The following is an 18,289-nucleotide window of genomic DNA, read 5'->3' as shown; positions in this document are numbered from 1 at the left end:
GATAGGTTAAGGACAGCCTTAGATCTAAATTTTATTAAACCAAATGGTGCCTCAGGATAAAATATGTACAACTGGGGGCTATAACAGCTGCCCTCCCCATTTAAATCCTTCCACTACTATTCTCTTCTCTTATTCCAGAGTGGAGCGGAATTTCAGTCATTTTATTTTGTTCCTAAGCTCTCTGCTCTCCAGGTGGGCATCCAGACATCATAAACTGCAATATGCCTTTTATGCAGCCTCACGTTGCTTATGGGACCCCTTCCTGTCCTCACTCAGGCAGGCACAGACACACAGCCCTGCTCAGCTCTTCCAGCAGCTGAGGCTGGACAAACTCAGCTCTGCTCTTCTCCTGGGCAACTCCAAAGCCAGAGGAAGAGGCAGCAGCTTCCCCAGCTGGACTGGACACAGAGCTCCAGCCTGACAGGGACCGTGGCAAATCCTCAGGACTTCCCTGGGGAAGTATTAACTGACTGAATCTGCATCTTGTCTTCTCTGGCACTTGAAGCTGAAAAAGAACAGCTCAGGAGAGCTGAGTTTCACTTTGTGTTCTGCTGCTGCCTGTCAAGACAAACTGCATGTGCCAGGTGGCTCCTACACCTCTATTTCTCTGTGGGCACAGGGCACCCAGCACTGCATCGACTCTGCCACTCACACAATTTACAGGAAGGGCACAGATTAAAGTGTTCCACCCTCCAACAGGGCTGGACTTAATGCAAGCACATGGTCAGTCACTGCAGCACAGCTGACAGGCAGCAACTTGTTGAAAGCAGCTGGAATTTAATCACAGTCTGTCCCCCCCAGTATTCCATAGGTTATTTTCTCAGTCATTTCCACACTCCCACCTGGCCTTTGCCCTGTACATTGACCAGTTCTTACAATGGGCAATTGCTTTTTTAAATAAATATCCAAGGATGGTATTTTCCCTTAAAAAAATAATGCTACAGACATTTATATTGCCAATGGAACCGATTTCTGAGGCAAAAGCTGAATCATCTGAAGGCACATAGAGATCACTTCTACTAAATCTTACTATATGATAACGAAAATCTTTTTCTTAGTTGAACCTTAGCTTTGTTTCCTCTTTACCTAAAAAGCAGTTTATGCTATCAAAGTCTAAAATAAACTCTTCTGTCCCTCAGTTGTAATTTAATTATGTCACTCCTGGTAGAGGCAAAACCAACAAACAAAAAACCCTCAAGAAAACTCAACGCATTATTTTGTAGCAGTTCTGCTGAACTGCTGATTCCTCTTTGTGCTCCAGGCAGCTTCCAGTGCTGGGATTGCTGCTCTCTTGGTTTTACTGTTCCTGCTGCAGCATCTGAGCTTATCTGGAGCGTGTGAGCCGGGCTGCAGCGCTCACTTCCTGCAGGGAGAGGGCTTTTAAGATTATCCAGGCTGTGTTTCACCTGACAGACCACACAAACTGGGATACGAGACGAAAGACCGGAGGCACCTTTAGAAAATCTGGGACAAGGCATAAACTGTGTTGGGTTGACTGGTTTGATTTTCTCCTGCATCTGTTCTCCAGCGTATTCCTGGTGCTCTGGTACCTGTCCTAATTGAGCCCACAGTCAGTTAGGCAGAGAACTAACTTAAACTACACTAATATCAACTTTTGTGAGGCTTCTGCATCCTCTGTGGGCTGGGAAGGAGAGAGGAGCCTAGAAAGGATATTCTTCTCAGGCTAAGTGGTATATTTTGGATTTCACTTGGCTAGACATTTCTGACAGGTACAGTAAGATAAAACACCTTTAAAAATTAAGGCTGTGCCTTATATTAATATGAGGGGAAAAACACACCCAAAGCACCTCTGGCAGCTCTCTTGGTTTGGGCTTATGTGACAGACACTCACTCCCCTGTGACAGCCCAGCCCTGGTGCTCTTTCAAACTACCTCAACAACAGGCCAGCTAGAAAGGAGCCACAAATATTTGCTAGTCAGATTTGAAGTATGCAAAAAAAAAAAAAATCATAGAATCATACAGATAAATCACAGTAACTATGAACTCTTTCTTTTAAAGCAACTCCATTAATGTACTCCATTTTTAAGCAATGCATTTGCTTAAAATACCTTCAGTAGTAGTATCAGCAGAGAGGTTTTCAATTTATACTGAAAGTGAGAAGTAGTTTTCCCACAAACATGTGACAAAAGCCTCCTGGCCACCACCAAAAATCAATCCCCTTCAGCTTGTACCAAACCAGCACTGCCCCGTTACAACCTTGCCACAGCCATTATCACAATGACTGTGTTATTTTAAATTACCATTAATTTCATTTCATCAATTCTCATTATAACCCTTTCATCATTAAAGAGATATATAGTTCTTTATAGCTGGTTGTCACTTTTTGATAATGTAACACTTTGTGACCTTCCAAATTTGCTCAGAACACAGTAGAGGTAGTTAATGAATTTAGAGTTGTTGCAGGTTTTTTTTAGGGTACAGGGATGGAGAAAAGCAGATGAATAATGAGGAATATTGAGAAGAATTAAGCCACTGTTAGTAAGTGTTTTGATACCATAAATACTTTTCACCTGCATGCTTTTTATAGGAACAACAAAACAAATAAGAACAAAAAGAGAACAAAACAGAGCAGAGCAAGATAAACAAGACACTGGAATAAGGAATGGGAACGTGGATGGTGAAGGTGCAGCAGGGACACTAGCATGGAACAGCTGGGTTTGGCTGTTACACTGTACACTCCTTCCCACTCACTCACTTTAATTTTAGAGTCCTGTTTTTGTTCCAGTTTCTCTCCTTTACACATCCCAGTCTGCACCAGGCTCTGCTCTGTTATTAACAGATGTTGTTATAGACTAAAAGCCAGATTTCTGAAGTCTTTGCACTGGATTTCAAGCAAACAGGAGTGTGCCCACCTTATCCCAGTGCACAGCCACGCAGGCACAAACAATCACCTGTGGGCACGAGCAGCCAACCAGAGTTTGAGCCCCTCTCCTGCCCTTCCTGTGCACGACTCCCCCCCAGGGCTGGAAGTGCTGAATATCTGCTAGACATGGACAATTCTTACAGCCTCTACATGTTCTGATACACAACTGCACTCAGCTGGGGGGTTGTCACCTGCCCCATGGGATTCTCCTAGTGTTCCCTTTATCTTGAAGTACCCAGAGCAGATTTATTGCTGGAAGGATGGCAATACGGTGATTTTCTCTGTGCATTTTCTTTCCAGTGGTTCCATTACCAGGATTGTGTCATGTCTGTAAATAATTAAGTAGATACCTACTAATCAGAGACAGATTGGTTGCTAATGGCCACGGTGCTGTCAAGTTCAGTTGGACACAACTACAAAAAGGGTAAAGACCCTTTTGGGACAGGGAGTGTGAAGTTTAGTGTTTGGGACAGAAATAGCACCTCTCACAAACCAGAAGCCAAGGAGGGAGGAAAGCAGGCTGACAAAGAGAGGGGAAGGGGTACAGGGTGTCTCTGCATTCCTAAAAACACCTGAAGGAGAACAGAAAAGATTTTCAATTTTCTCATTTCATCTGCTCTTTAGCAAGTCTGTCATAGTGGGCTAAACAGCAGGAATCACAATGATTCTTCTCACAATGAAAAACAGCTCAAAGTTGGAATTGTTTTCATACAAGTCTTCCCTGTATGATCCATGTGTGATCTCTGTATTTCCTGTGCTGGTCCAATGAAAGCTGGTCTTAATAGTTATATTTTGAAATCCCTTTGTATTCTATCTGTGATAATCAAGTCTAAGAGTTCTATTCTGTAACTATCTTGTCTAAGAAACGCTTAAAATTAAAATCAGAACTGAGGTGTGAATACAATTAGAATTTACATCTTAAAAATCCAAACAGGCAACTTCTGGAACAGACTTGAGTCTGCAACACTGTAGGATGTCTGCCCATATATTCCATAGGGGAAAAATACTACAGGGTGATTGTTTTGAAGAGGTGTTCTCCTAAACTTCATTTCATTTATTTAAAACTCAGAATTTAAGCTCTTGTCTAGTGACCACTTGTCCCTTCTAATAGTATCACCATTTAAATGAGCTTAATGGATTTGAGAGTCTGTATCAATACTACTTATTTCTGCTTCATCACACCAACAGTCCCTGCTACAACCCGAATTCCCTTTCACTCAGCCCAGCTCCGAGCCAGTGCTTCACTTGGGCTCTAATTTATGGCTCTGATCACTGCAAGTTTCCTTTCAGGCCTCTCAGATTCATGGGCTGTGCAGCTCCCTCAGTCCATCACTCCTGCTCTGGCAGTGCCTGTGCCGGGGCCGAGCTCCCGAAGGTATCGACTGGAGAATTGATCCCGTGACCTGTAACCGGCTGAACGGCCCCGCCGCCTCTGCGCGGCACATCTGCAGCAGCTGCTCTCGGAGGGCACTTGATTCTGATCTCCCAACCATTTCTAACCATCATTTGGAGGTCACAGAGTGACAGGACCTTTGCTTTATTTGTCTCTCTGCCTCGCCACAGAAGGCAGGGGCTGGCAGTATGGATCTCACATGTGCTTTCAGAAAGGGGACTGTGTTATTTATTGGCTGTGCTGTAAATTCACCAGGTTAATTTACAGAAGACACAGAGACCGGCAGCACAAAGTTGAATATAGAAAAATTATCTTTTTTGGAACTGCAGGAAGCCAGTGACAAATTCACACATAAGAATGCACATCAAGAGCCACTAAATGACAGAAAAATGCAAAGTTGAGTATAAAGGTACGTGTGCTTTTCTGAACAGGGATTTATGTCTCTTCACCAGAATAGGGAAATACATCTTCAACAGAGATATATATTATTTTTAAGAGATAAGTTATGGGTTTGTTCCAAAAACAAATTTTGACAATTAAAGAACACTTACAATTTTTTTTCTCTTAAAATCCCAGTTCCTAAAAGAGCAAGAACCCCAAGTATAAAATTCTTTCAACAAACTTCACCACAGAAATTGTTAGGTAGACTGTTTTATTATGCCAGCTCCCACTGGAGCCACAGGCTTGTGTTCCTGGCTTGGAGTTGGCCACTGGCTGATGCTCTCACTCCCTATTTATGAGATCAGGTTGATCACTTCACTTTTTTTTTTAAGAAAAAAGTAAGACCATTATCCACTGTGCTGGCAGAGGGAGAAGGCTTGAGAAAACCCTTCCCGGGCACTTTCTTACACACACAGAAATTAAAGTTTAATTCCTAGTATAGAAATGCAAGCAAATATTAGAAACTGTTTCCTATCAGCTCTTCTGAATTAGTATGAGAACTTTCTAATATGTTTTTATAGAATAATTTCAGTGGAAAATAAATTTTGCTGAAAGAAAATTCTACACAAAGCCTCCCAGCAGTAACACATAATTTGTACATGTTGAGTTAGAAGCTACTCAGACTGGAATAGCTATTGATTTATTTAACAAAACCTAAAAAATAAACCCTAAAACCTCTGTCCACTAATTCACAAGTACCTTATTTCCAGGGAACCTTTAGGCTTTAGAGTGTTGGAGAACAGCAATTTTAATCCTCCTTACCTGTGATATCCACTGCAACGGGCAGGACAGAAGGGTTAGTGCATGGAAACACAAGTCATGGCAATATCAGAAAGCTGGAACTTCCCAAGAATGAAAATGCAACGGGTCACACCCTTCATCTCTACTGATACACCTAAACTGGCATAACCTAGAGCAGCAATTAGGTCCTACAGCTTACCCACCCTTAGCTACCCCTCCACACCAGTGTGCCAGTCAGCAGAACACAAAAGGAACAAAGCAGAGTTTTTCCTGCTGCTTTCTCAGGCCTTAAGCTGCACAGAGCCACTGTCAGATTTGTCATGAGACATGCATGAACTCCTTCTAACACAGGAACTGTTACTGCAGAACCTACAGAACTTAAAGCCTGTAAATGGTTATAAAACACCGAAGTGCAGATGAGTAGCATGCTTACCTCGTGGGGGTTGGTGTAGCCCAAAAGCAGATTTGCTGCTTTAATGTCACCATGGACATACTCATTTTCATGGATGTATTCCAAAGTATCCAGCTAGGAAAGAGTGTAGAACAGAGGAGAAAACATCATCATCTTTTCCACTTTGCCCTTAACCCTATCAAGAAATATTCCTTACTAATGCAGTGAAATCAAGGGCTACACAGACTGAGCTGGCAAATTTGGTTTGAGCTGGAGCACAGGGACTATCCAGTCTGTCACAGGGCCTGCTCCCACCAGGATTTGCCACCAGCCACCAGCTAAACAAGCCATACTTTTCCATGAGGTGTCCCTGTGTAACTGCCTACGAGTATCAGCTTCTAAGACCACAAAGCAAGAGTGAAACCAGTAGTTTATAAAAGCCAGAGCAGATGTTGAGAACACCAAGCTCTTGAAAAGAACATATTCAATCAGTTCTGAAGGTTTGGAATAAAACTCATCCTCCTTCAGCTCCTTACTGAGGTACAATAGCTCTAAATATTATTATTAGCAAACATATTTGCACTTTGCAGCTCATACAAAGGACAACCTAATCCTGACTTTTGGAGGGTATAAAGAGTGTTACAAATTTGCCAGTCGTGTGACTATGAAAGCCCTCCACATTTTTTTTTTAATATTTATTATTATTTAATTTAAAGGAAGTTTTGGATGTGTCCAGTGTAAATCCCTCCTTCAAAAGCAGGGGTAACATAAATTAGACCATCTTAATCCTGGTCTGTACAATCAGCAAACACTGAAAATGGGGCATCCAGGCATGCAATGAACTCTGACAAATATGGATGTCTAATACAACACCCCTCAGACACTGAAAAAATAAATCAATACATGTTGAGGCACAAGAGAACAGGCTTACACATCTCACTCTAGTGGTTTGAAGTACATGGTCTGTGTTTTAACCTATTAGAAAAGATATTTGGGTTGAGGTCACCAAATTCCAGTCTTGATTTTCTACTAAAGGTTTTCGACTAAGGGGTCTTGATTTTCTACTAAATACTCACTTTATTTTAAAAAATATTAAAAATAAGAAAATACACAGTGTTTACACTTGTTGAATTCTAACCTCAAGAGCCACCTAAAGGAACTGTATTAGAAAGATAATTCTCTAGTAGAACTCAGCAATCTCCTCTCTTCTGTACGTACCATTCGTGCCCCAAGTTGCAGAACAGTCTCCTTCTTAAATCTGCTCCCACAGTCTTGAAAGATTCTCTGCAGGTCTTCCCCCAGTCTCTCCATGACCATGAATCTATAACTACCAGGACACATATAAAAGGGAGGAAGCCTTTCAGACAAAACTGCAAGTTTGTGCCAGATTGAAAGGACTTAATTTCCATTTTTGAAAATGGATCTTCAGTCAATTTGAGGCTTAATTAATTTGTCTTATTACCTTTTTCCTTTGTACTCAGCCAAGCCTGATCCCCAAAACACTGGAATTCCTAAACATCTTATTTTTTTGAGATTCATCCATTTTCTTACTGCAATAATAAGATAACATGGGGTTAGAAGTAGCTGGGGAACTTCAGGTTTGGTGTTTGTTCTGTTCCAAGGCTGGGCTGTCTCTGGAGTCCATTCATTGTTGTGCACATAATAAATTTGGCTCCTGTTCTCCCTTCAGATCAGAAAGAACAAGGATAACACCCAAGTAACAAAACTACAGCAATCTAGAAATCCTGCAGCACCAACTAGGATTAGTTCAGTGGATATCAAATGAGTTGGCTGGGAAGCTCTAAAGCAACAGTTCTTATTAGAAGTAGTCAAACCCAAACTTGTCCTTAAATCCACCTGAATCAGAAGTGACACATTACTTACTGTGCTCTTGTTTTGCAGCCCTCTGGTAAAATTTCAGCTCAGAAAATAAGGGGCCATTTTCAAGATATTCCTGTTGAGAAATAAATAAACTTGGTGTCATCAAAGGCATTAGAAAGACAACAATTTCTAAAGCAAAGCACGTAAGAAACTCCTAGAGGATGAAATCCCTTTTCCCCCCACATCCATGCCATCTGAACTGTAATTTTAATAAGTAGCTAAAAAGAAAAGTTGTTTGGCAACACATTTTCATAAACAACACAGATTCTTTCAGGCATTATTTAAGACCCTATTTTCAGAAATATTGTAGATCAGGTGTGTTTAAGATCTAATTTTCCTTACTAAACTGTTAAGAGCTGCAATCAAGGAAAGGAAAGAATCATGTCCAGGAAATACTGTGTGTCATGGAAATGCCAAATATATCCCCAAGCGGGAAAGTGTGTTAAAAAAAAAAGCCACAAGCATGCAATGCAGACCCAATGCTGCAAATAAGGAGAGATAATTAAGAGAAAGAACTGCATGCAAGTTAATAATTTAGAAATGAGAGCTAAACATTACCACTTTAATTACATGAACTGCATCATCTTGTACAGGAACACGAGTATGAGGGGATGCTGCAAAGGAAGAAAGAGATGGAGATCAGGCTGTGTGCAACAAAATATCATTGCAAACAAAGACTGTGCTCACACTAAGGCAACCAAAAAGATACACAGCATTTTGTCTGAATTCCTGCTTTTAAAGGTCAGAGCCAAGTTCAAAGCAAATAAAACTAAAACAACACCCAGAGAGAAGTTTTAATCAACAAGTAGAGAAGCGATTTTAACCCACATTTTCAGGAGTCTCTCCCTGGCTGTTAATTAAGGAGTAAGCAGGATGTGCTTCCTCACTGCAGGTTTGCACCACAATGAGGGATTCCATTCCACTGTTTAAGTCGTTCCAGTCAATTGGAAAACCTCTGTATTTGGCTGCTGTCAATCCACTGTGTGACAAAGACACCCCTTGGAAGCTGTGACCTCCACAGGCTCCAGCCAGGATTGTCAGCTCTCCTCCCTTCCACAGTCCTTTGGCCCCAGAGGTGTGATTTCTGTGCTGACATTATTCAGACAGTGGCCTAAGCTGGGGACAGCACAGCCACCTCCTCCTCGAGGGGAGCGAGGGATTGTGCTCTCGGAGCAAGTGGGGATTTCAAACCAATAATTGACCACAGGTGCCAATTACAGCCCAGGAGACAGAACCTCCCTGCACAGACAATGCAATCCTATTTTCTTCTGACCCTGAGAGAGCCATCGGTTCTCTCTGACACCACAGAAGCCACATGGAGCTACACTGGGATTAAAATTTAATGAGACTAAATCATCTTTTAGAATCATCACTGAAAAAAACTAAAAAGAATACAGTTCCTGGGAAATAAGTGTCCCTTTCAAACTCCTTGTAATGATCAAATACCAACAACAGTCCAGGTGTGAAACACTTCAGCTGGGAGCACACGCAAAACCAGACCACTTTTATCCACATAATAAAATCAAGTCAACTTGGATCTAATCAAACCACCCAAGCTTACTTTTTTTGATGGTCAGGGCATAAAAATATTTTTACAATAATCAGACTCCTTCAGCTGCCATCTCCCTTTGATTCTCTTCAGCATCTGGGTTGAATTTGGCACTGTACACACTCTAAACACCAACCGGGTCCCCGCTGCCTTCTGTTTGGCACTTCCCCACCTGAATGAAAACATCCTAAAACAGCAGCTCTGGAAGGTGTGAACCATCCATAGACTCAGACAAGTAGCAGGCATGTTCAGGACACAGATTAAAACTACAGCCAGGAAGGAAGTTTTGGTAAACTTTGTTCCTACCATATTGTTGTACTGAACTAGAAATTAGGGAACAGGCACTTATATCTTTACCTTTCTTTGCCACATGTAGACTGTGTGTTAATAGCTGAAGACATCAGTTTAAAGGAGCACATCCCATGTGTTTTCATTGCATTCAACAACATCACATTCCCCAAAGAGAATTAGATGTGCTCCCTTACTGGCACAGACCAGAGCAGAACCTCTGTATAAACGTGTTTTAGCACCAACTTACTTAACAGAGCTTTGATAGATATAGAGCAGTATCAAATTTAAATGAATTTGAAAGAGTCTGATCTAACTTCCCTGTAGACTTCTTGACATTTTCTAGAGAGGCCTCATTGCTGGTAATGTGGAACAGGCAGCAGCAGCTGCCAGGGTAATGAAGAAGAGCAATTAACAGGAGGCAGCCCAGCAAAGGGGCCTGACCCCCACGGTTCTTACACTGGCCCACAGTGATGCTTTTTGGAGTCACACTGAAAGAACATCCTCAGGAAAAATCAAACCAAAGCTAACTGGCAGTTGTTACACTGTAAAAAGGGAGAACACTCAGACAAAGCTCAAAACCCAAACGGGTGCCCCACAAAATGAGTTACACAACATTCAAACCTACAAGAGCAGAAATGGTATTTTACTGCACATACATGAAACAAGGCACAGCATTCCCCAGGAACAACACTCTAAACTTCTTACCCAGGCAGTGCTTAACCAATCCATCTCATACACACAGACAAGCAGTAGTGTGCATACCTTTTGTCACATCAGTAAAATGAACCGTTCAGCTCTCAGGCAGCAACACTTCAGCCACAACTCAGAAAAAAGACAGACTATTTTTCTGTCCATAAACAAACATAAATGGTTTTTAAAAAATTGTCTCATTACTATGTATAGTTACTTAACAGACTGGAAAGGCTCCCAAGGTTTAACAAACAGTCTGATTACATACCTCATAGCCCACCGCCACATACTCTCCTGCGAGTTTAGCTCCTGGTTAATTACTGCACACCCGTAATTAGCCATGTGCTCGCCTCGTTCTGTGTGGTGGCACATGGCTATTTATAATATTACAATCAGTGAAATGCCAGACTGCAGGACAGTGAGCACGGGCTCTGCAGGAGGCTGTGCTGACAGGCAGGAGGGCTCTGATGGCATAGAAGGACTAGATGGGGAGATTATGTGTGCAAAAAATCCTATAGCAGCTTAGCAAGTGTGAGAGTTGCCCCTTTCTGTTGGTTTTATCAGCTAGACATGTGGGGGCACAATCAAAACCACTGTCTGCATAACTGCTAACTGGGAACACTGGTGCCAGGTGAAGCTGTGGAGGGGGCTGTGGCTGTTTCCACCTCATGCCAAGAGGGGTCTCACAAAACATTTGCAGAGGGCACGGCTCTGCCTTCCCTTCCTCCTTCCATCCCACAATCACAGCCAGCTACACAAATTTAAAATGCCCCCTGCAATAAAGCAGTGCAGCAAGATCCACATCCTTGGCCATCATTTCCAACTCTTGAGCCTGCAGGACACAGCAAATAACCTACCTCCAGTTATCCCATGTCCAGGATTCCCTGGCCTCGTCCAGGCACAGCAGTTTTGGTCTCATCACCCATTTAAATCGTGGATTTCATCCGTTTTGTTGCCACCACCTCAATTAAGGTGGCTTTCTAAACGTTAACAAGACACAGTAACAAAAGGGTGTTTGTAGATGAGCTGCATTTCCTCCAGCCACCCAGCACAATTGCAGCCCGACAGAGCAACTGTGCCAGCTCCATTTGCCAGTTCAAACGTGCTTGTTGTAGTTTTAGCAGTTAATTTGGGGCAGCCACATTTGGAATATGGTGAAATATTTTCAATGGCTCTCACAGAACCAGTTTTGCTGACAAAGTTTACACAGTGGAAAAGAAAACAGCGTTGGTTTGGCAGTTGGGAAGAACATCCCCGCTCCTGTCCACAGCTGGTGTCTTTGCCACTGCTGGATATTTTCAGGATATATTTGTTTGGGAAACATGAATAAAACTATTTTCATTAGTTCTGGGGTTGCTAGTATTTTATTTTTGCTTTGTTCCATTCATTAGCTGATCCTGAAGAGCGATTTACCAGCTTAGTTTTTGCAGAAATAGAAACAAATCTCAAAAATACCCCATTTTGGAGTTACAGGCGACCTATCAAAAAAGCTGGGAAAATTCAGACCCCATTTAAGTCAAGCCAAGAGTTGTTAAATTTAATGGGTAACAAACAGGGTGGAAGTGTTGCTAACAATAAAATAGATAAAATAGAGTGTTATCTAACAATAAAAAAGGATCCAAGTTGCAGCAATAGAATTACTAAGAACAAAATGCACGCAAGTAAATAAAAAGTAGCATTTAACACATCACTATTTCCTGCATGAGGAGGGTACTAAGATAAAATATTTAAAGGCAAACAAATCACATTGTTTCCCCCTCTCTGACATTGCAATATCCAATATTTCCCAAGAATTGAAACATTCAGTCCTTGAAGGGTGTTTAAACTCCACTTTTAATGCAGCCTAAGGAAGATCTGCTTCTCTGTTACTTTATAGCTGCATCATCATTTCCTGGACAGGCTCTTTTCTGAGCAGTGTTTCTGAACAGGTTTTATTCTGGATTCTTCTCCCAGGAAGCTTTATAAATGTAGAGTTTTATTACACAAACTACACAGACATAGCTCTCCATACCCTGCTTGTGGAGCCGTCTTCCACAAGACCCAACCAAACTGATTTTGGGAGAAAATCGTGTTCAGCTGCTAAACTGTTTTGCAGATTACTCCAAATGCCTCCAAGTTCAGAGCATTCAGCACTGGTAGGAAATTTCAGAACGTTTCTGACTCATGTTTCTGGGAAACCTGAATCTTGACTCAGCAGAGCCAAAGTTTTGTATTGCACAGCAACGAAGCCACTGTTTGACTTTCAAAGTTAACTCCCCTGAGCTGGAATAGGTGTGACACATCCTTTAACCCCAGGCAGAACAGCTCTGCATGCTCTGCTCTTACAGCACTCTCACATGGGAGTCCAGGCCTCTAATATTTAAAACTTGATGCACAAACTGTTTTCTGGCAAGGTTTTGCTCCAGCCCATCTGCTTGTCTGACATGGTGCCCACTCAGAAGATCCTATGCCAGTTCCAGCAGGGTCCAGGTGCCAAAGGCAGCTGAAGGAGTGCCCTCCATAAGGCAACAGGTTCCCTCCAAAGCTCCTCCTGCTCAAAAAAACACCCCACACTGATCAAGTAAATAAAATAGAGAAGTCAAACCTGCTCTCTTGACTTTCTAGTATTAGTCAGCAAAGCAGGGTCCAAGTCCCTCTCAGAACTCTCCAAAGCTGGACTAAGAAGAGCACAACAGCTCCCAGATCACAGGCCACTCATCCGGAAAAAACCCCAACACCTCACGTGGCAGAACACTGCAGTGGAGCAGGAATGATCTCTGCACACTTGGGAACAGGCTTTAGAATACTGCATGAAAATGAGTTACAGCGTTGAGACTTGTAGCTCACAGAGGACCCAACCAAAAGAAAGGGGGAAGATTCAAAGGGAAGCAGCCATCACCAGCTGAAGGAAGGAGTATTTTGTCTTTAACAGGTGGTGCAGGCTGGTCCTGCACCCTGTGCTCAGCCCTAAGTACCCCCCGAGTAAGCAAAATCAGGATAAATTTATAATTTGTCTGCCTACAGACAGTGTGAAAAATTAGGTAATCTGCTTGCAATATCTGTATTTGTATAGTTTCATATTAGTGACTAGACACAAACACTCCTTCCTGAAGTGCTGTTTGCCTGCTCACAAATTTATTTTCACACTAAGGTTCACAATGAGACCTTTGATGAAATGCATTTTAACATCTGAGGGTTAAGAAAAACCCATCCCTAACCTGAGTTACCTGCCAGTGCTTTTAATTACAGAACTTTGCCATTAATATTCTTCTTTCTATTGAGCTAATAAAAATCGTGCTGAATTTATATCTTTTGGTAACATCTTTACTGCATTTTTAATTCATTTGCTTCACTCTAATAAATATTTTCAGTGAAGTTAATTTAAGCAAACTGCTGAAGTACTTTGTTTCTCCAGAAACAATTGCTAAAGCCAGCTTCCCAAGCAAACCAAGCAATGAACAGTAGGACAAGGACAGAGTGTGCTTCTGTCAATGTTTCTCTTCCTCTACACATGTACACCCCCACTCAAAGCTATACAAACTATCCCTGGAAATTAGTGGATTTGAAATAGAAACAAACTGTCTTTCAATCTCTCAGCCTGATTCCCAGAACAGCCAGGGCAGAATGTACTATGATGAACACCATCTAACAACCCCCTGTGTATATAAATACAAAAAAAATACATTTTTTGCAGAACCACCAGTTTCCATGAGAAGGAAGCCTGCAAGGAGAGAGTGCTGTCTACAGCAGGTTCCACTGTGACAGAGGAATCTTAACAAAACATTGTGTGACCTTTCTGCACTTAAATTTTCAGTCCAAATTGTGCATTAATAGAGTGCTTGCAGCAGGACTAGAGAATGATTTATATAAAGACTGCTGTTAATTACTGACTGTGACAAATGAGAGAACGTAAGGCTCCTCAACTCTTGGTTCATTTTCCAGTGTGCTGTCACTGTACTCCACAGAGCTACAAACCAGTTGTGAGACCACCAACACGTCATGTTCTACCTCAGCTGCTCTTCCCTCTGCTCCCCCTTATCCAAGGGACAACTGTTCTGAGGTGCCAAATCAACACCAGTTACATATATACAATAAAACTTCTCATGTACAATGGGGTAGCTAATTCCTGTTGATGATCCATATTGTTCTTCCTATGACAAAAGCAATGCTTCTGAGATCTAGAACATCTCTGAGAGGATTTTTGTTGCCTTTGTCAGCAACTGGGAGGGATCTGTATTCGTAATCCTTCTGCTGCTGGATTTGCTCTGGCTGAGGTGTAAATGCAAAGGGAATCCAAGGGAAGGAACAAGTCAACAAAGAAATAAACAAGTTGGCACAGACTGGAGAGAGAAAGAATAATCAGAAAACATTTGTGAGGCAGGACAGAACCAGCAGACAGTGGTAACTTCCATGCACATGGAACTATTTACATCCTGGGCCTCGGGGTCAGTAAAGGGCTTTGAGCAGCTCTGATTTAGTGCACAGAACCTTCCTCCACAGAATGCACCCCTTGTAAATATATTTTGCAGAGATACTGTAAAATTCCCCAAGAACGTTGTTATGGATTAATGGAGTATGGAATAGTCTTAATGGGAAATTAAGCTATAACAACGCACATCAAAATCTTTACACTGCCACTGTAAAAATACTTATTAAAAGATATAGCTGGCAAAGTTAACCTTTACTTTCATAAAAGGGCTGTGCTCTTCATTCCTGGCAGGCAATCGAACCTGCCTCCACTCTCCTGTCTGCCCAGCTCTCCACAGCCCTTTCTGGGTTATCTTACCCCTGAAAGTTAGTGCTTCTCTCACAACCTGCACCAAAAATTAGTCTGAACAGCACAGAGGAGGTGTCTCTCAGCACCAAGCATCCCTATCTTACTCTTAAAGGTTTGTCATCTACTTCACATCCCTTGGCTGTCAAAGACAGCTGAACTGTTTTGTAGCATCAAGCCCCCAAAAGCTACTGAATGGTATGATTTATACGATATAAACACATATCAGATATCAAGAGGTGGACAAAGAAAGACAACTTCAGTCAGTGTCAATACTTATGGATAAAATGTTGTCCATTTCCTCTTTAATTGTAGGATGAGCTACAAGGGGAACTGAGCCTTCAGGTAATGCTACAGGTAACATTCACTGTCCCTACTGACAGAAGAGATTAAACGAACACAAATACCATTACAAAAGTGGCAGCTGCATTTCCTCAGCCATTCTGTCACTTCTGAAAACACACAGAACACCAAGGGTCCCAGGCTGTATTCTCCTTCTGAACTAATCCACTGACTGCTTTCCACCTCAGTTCAGTGGGAGCCAAACTGCAACACACACCACAATACATGAAATCACCTCAGTGGTCTGTGGGATCAGGCAGAAAACTCATCAAATCTACATGGAACTGGCTAAATCTCACGTGCTAAACCACCCACAAGGTCCAGTGTGACCTGACTGCAGCAGAAAATGACAGAGCTGTATCCCAAGTGATTCAGGAACATCATGTTTTTTGGTTTATTACTCTTGGAGAACTACACTCACTTTGACCTTGCTTTCTGCATTGCACCCCCAGTTCCCTCAGACCCTTCTGTGGGAGACTTCTGCAAGTTTCCAACTTCCTTTCCTTTATCCTTGAATGGCAATATCCAGAGACACTTTAACTTCACTTATTATCTCATGCTAAGGCCTATTTTCTATGGTTACATCTAATATATGCTCTATGCACAGCACCTCTCAAATGTAACCAACTAATGTTTCAAAGAAGGTCATAACAAGATAACAGACACCAAAAGGAAAAAGAATGTAAATATTCTAACAGTGCCCTATCTTTTGACTCCTCTGTATCTGCACTTAGCTGAAACCCCCATGGTTCCCACTGGTTCCATCTGCAGAGCAGTGAGATGTGTGTGACCTACAGGAATTCCAGAGGAAACCAAACCAGAAACTCCTCTACAGGAACCTCTCAGATGTGCTCCAACTACTGACAGCGACATCAGGATTCAAACCAATTCCTTCAGCCTCAAACCATGCACTTGGTGAGGCAATTCAGTGCAGCAGGCCACACCAAATCTAGCCCAAAGTAAAACAAGCCCTGGATTTCAGTAAAGGGGAGCTGTAGGGCCATACCCACTGACGGTTGCCACGTCCTCATTCCCTGCTTACACCAAACTACTCACAAGCACACACACAGCCTTAGTTTTCTCCAGGTTTCTCAGTGTCTGAGTTTACTCTGTGGAAAAGCAGAAGCAGTGGAATTTAGGTCATTACTGAAACTGCTTTGCTCAGTTTGCACAAGCATTTGGTGGAACGAAGTGCCAGACTACTCCTTTTCCCCCCCCTAGAAAGTTTCTTCACTCAAACCTGAAGCCCAGGTGCAACCTCAGTCCAGATGCACAGGTACTCTCCCATGGTTCACCCTCCTGCACTTTACAGCCACATGTTAATAGCTGGAAGAGCAGCACAACTGGGAAGCCCTTTTCACAAGCAGCATCTGGGAAACAATCACAACTGTATTTTCCATGGCAGAAACACACAAAAAGGAGAAGCTTAAACAAAGAGGATATAGCTGATTTATGCATAAAAGGAAGTTGGTTTGTGTATAGGAGTGACTTGCTTATGAAGTTTTAAGCATTAATATTCCTAATAGAGTTAATATTACTCTAACTTAAATAGATCATGTTTGGCTCCAGGGACAACGTACTGAACTGCTTCTAGGTAATTCTTTACCGCTGTCTCAATACTAGCTCAATTTATTTCAAGTTCAATTTTGACAAGTTCAAGTCCTGAACAGTCACTGTGGACTAGTTTGTGTATGCAATGAAAAAAAGAAAAACCAAACCGCCAAACTCATAATATTGCCTTGAACACAGGATTTGCTCTTTCAGAGAGCCCAGCAACAGTAATATGCATTATACAGTCTCCAGTGACCCAGAATGCTTTACAAACCGCCTTTCAGAACTACTCACTCCTCATAAAGCACAATCTCACTGAACTGCAGCAGCTGCTTCTGAAGAAAACACAGAAGCATATCTAGGCCGGAGCAAATAAAGAACAGCACTTCCACCTCTGGTGAAAAGGTTTGAATTTAGGGGCAACACCCAGCTAACTATTGTTCCTGTTACATACCTTGGATGTTTGCTTGGCCAGAAAACAACATTTCCAACAGCCAAAAACTGAAAGAGTGCTACAGAGCATGAGACTGGCCTAAGCCCAAAGCAGTGCCTAACAAAAGCAACTTTTTCTTTTGAAAGCATCACCTGACAGTGCTCTTTGACAGCAGCGCCGTGATTGCCCCACCCAAGATCCACAGAACAGCGCACTAGAATAACCAGAAACTGAGCGGGACAGTTCCGTGGAGAACACACTTCCTTCAGCAAGGACGGAACAGGAACAGCAGGGAAAAACCTCAGGAAACCACACTTCAGCAATGATCACCACCAGCATGTAAACAACAGTAACTTTTAAAATCCTTTCTGCTTTATCCAGCTCAGAAAGTTACAAGTCACCCTTTTAATTACCACCGCTTTTTTACCTAAATAGATCAAGCCAAATCCTCCCTGGCCGATCTGACTGCCCAGCCTCCAGGTTTTTCCTTCGGTGTCTTTCAGGATCATGTCTTTAGGGAGAGGGACTGGCAGCTTGCCTTTGCCGGGACCCTTGGGCGGCATCGTACCTTGAGAGGGGGAGAAAATGAAAGAGAAAGTAGGTTGAGAAAAAGTTGCCAGAAGATGCACTCTACCCCGGTGGGCTTTGCCCGCAGAGCGCAGCGGGGGCGCGAGGCGCTGCCCCTCAGTCCCGCTCCCCCTCACGCACCTCCGCAGAGCGCCCTCGGCTTCCCGCCGCCGCCGGCCGCAAACTTCCCGGCCGGGAACTTCCGCAGCAGCAGCAGCAGGAGGAGGAGCGGGCGGCGGGATGCCGTGTTCCAGCGGGGAAACCCTGGGCGGGGAGCGGGGCAGGGCCGGGACACCCCCAGGCCAGCCCAGGCCGGGACGGGACTCCCGCCGTCGCCTCAGGGCCCTCAGCGGGGCGGGGCGCGCGCCATTTCCCGCCTCCC

At 42.9% G+C, this 18,289-nt stretch overlaps 1 protein-coding gene across 3 annotated transcripts in view; it reads right to left on the bottom strand.

Moving 5' to 3' along the window:
• The window catches only part of VRK2 (VRK serine/threonine kinase 2), a 35,747-nt gene extending 17,578 nt beyond the window's left edge, over positions 1-18,169 (bottom strand). For all 3 annotated transcript variants that reach the window (XM_051792881.1, XM_051792882.1, XM_051792883.1), the window contains exons 1-7: positions 18,049-18,169; positions 17,768-17,908; positions 8,290-8,345; positions 7,735-7,804; positions 7,313-7,400; positions 7,069-7,177; positions 5,893-5,985 (exon numbers count right to left, since the gene is read on the bottom strand). In XM_051792881.1, the coding sequence (XP_051648841.1) occupies positions 5,893-5,985; positions 7,069-7,177; positions 7,313-7,400; positions 7,735-7,804; positions 8,290-8,345; positions 17,768-17,903 (552 nt within the window). In that variant the 5' untranslated portion in view covers positions 17,904-17,908; positions 18,049-18,169. The remainder of the gene's footprint in view (positions 1-5,892; positions 5,986-7,068; positions 7,178-7,312; positions 7,401-7,734; positions 7,805-8,289; positions 8,346-17,767; positions 17,909-18,048) is intronic.
• Between the last annotated feature and the right edge of the window lie 120 nt (positions 18,170-18,289).

The sequence above is a fragment of the Manacus candei genome, unplaced genomic scaffold (assembly GCF_025592945.1).
Source record: "Manacus candei isolate 608988 ecotype Guabito, Panama unplaced genomic scaffold, ASM2559294v1 h1tg000035l, whole genome shotgun sequence".
Classification (NCBI taxonomy): domain Eukaryota; kingdom Metazoa; phylum Chordata; class Aves; order Passeriformes; family Pipridae; genus Manacus; species Manacus candei.
Note: the sequence above shows the minus strand (reverse complement) of the source record. Positions and strands in the feature narration are given on the sequence as shown.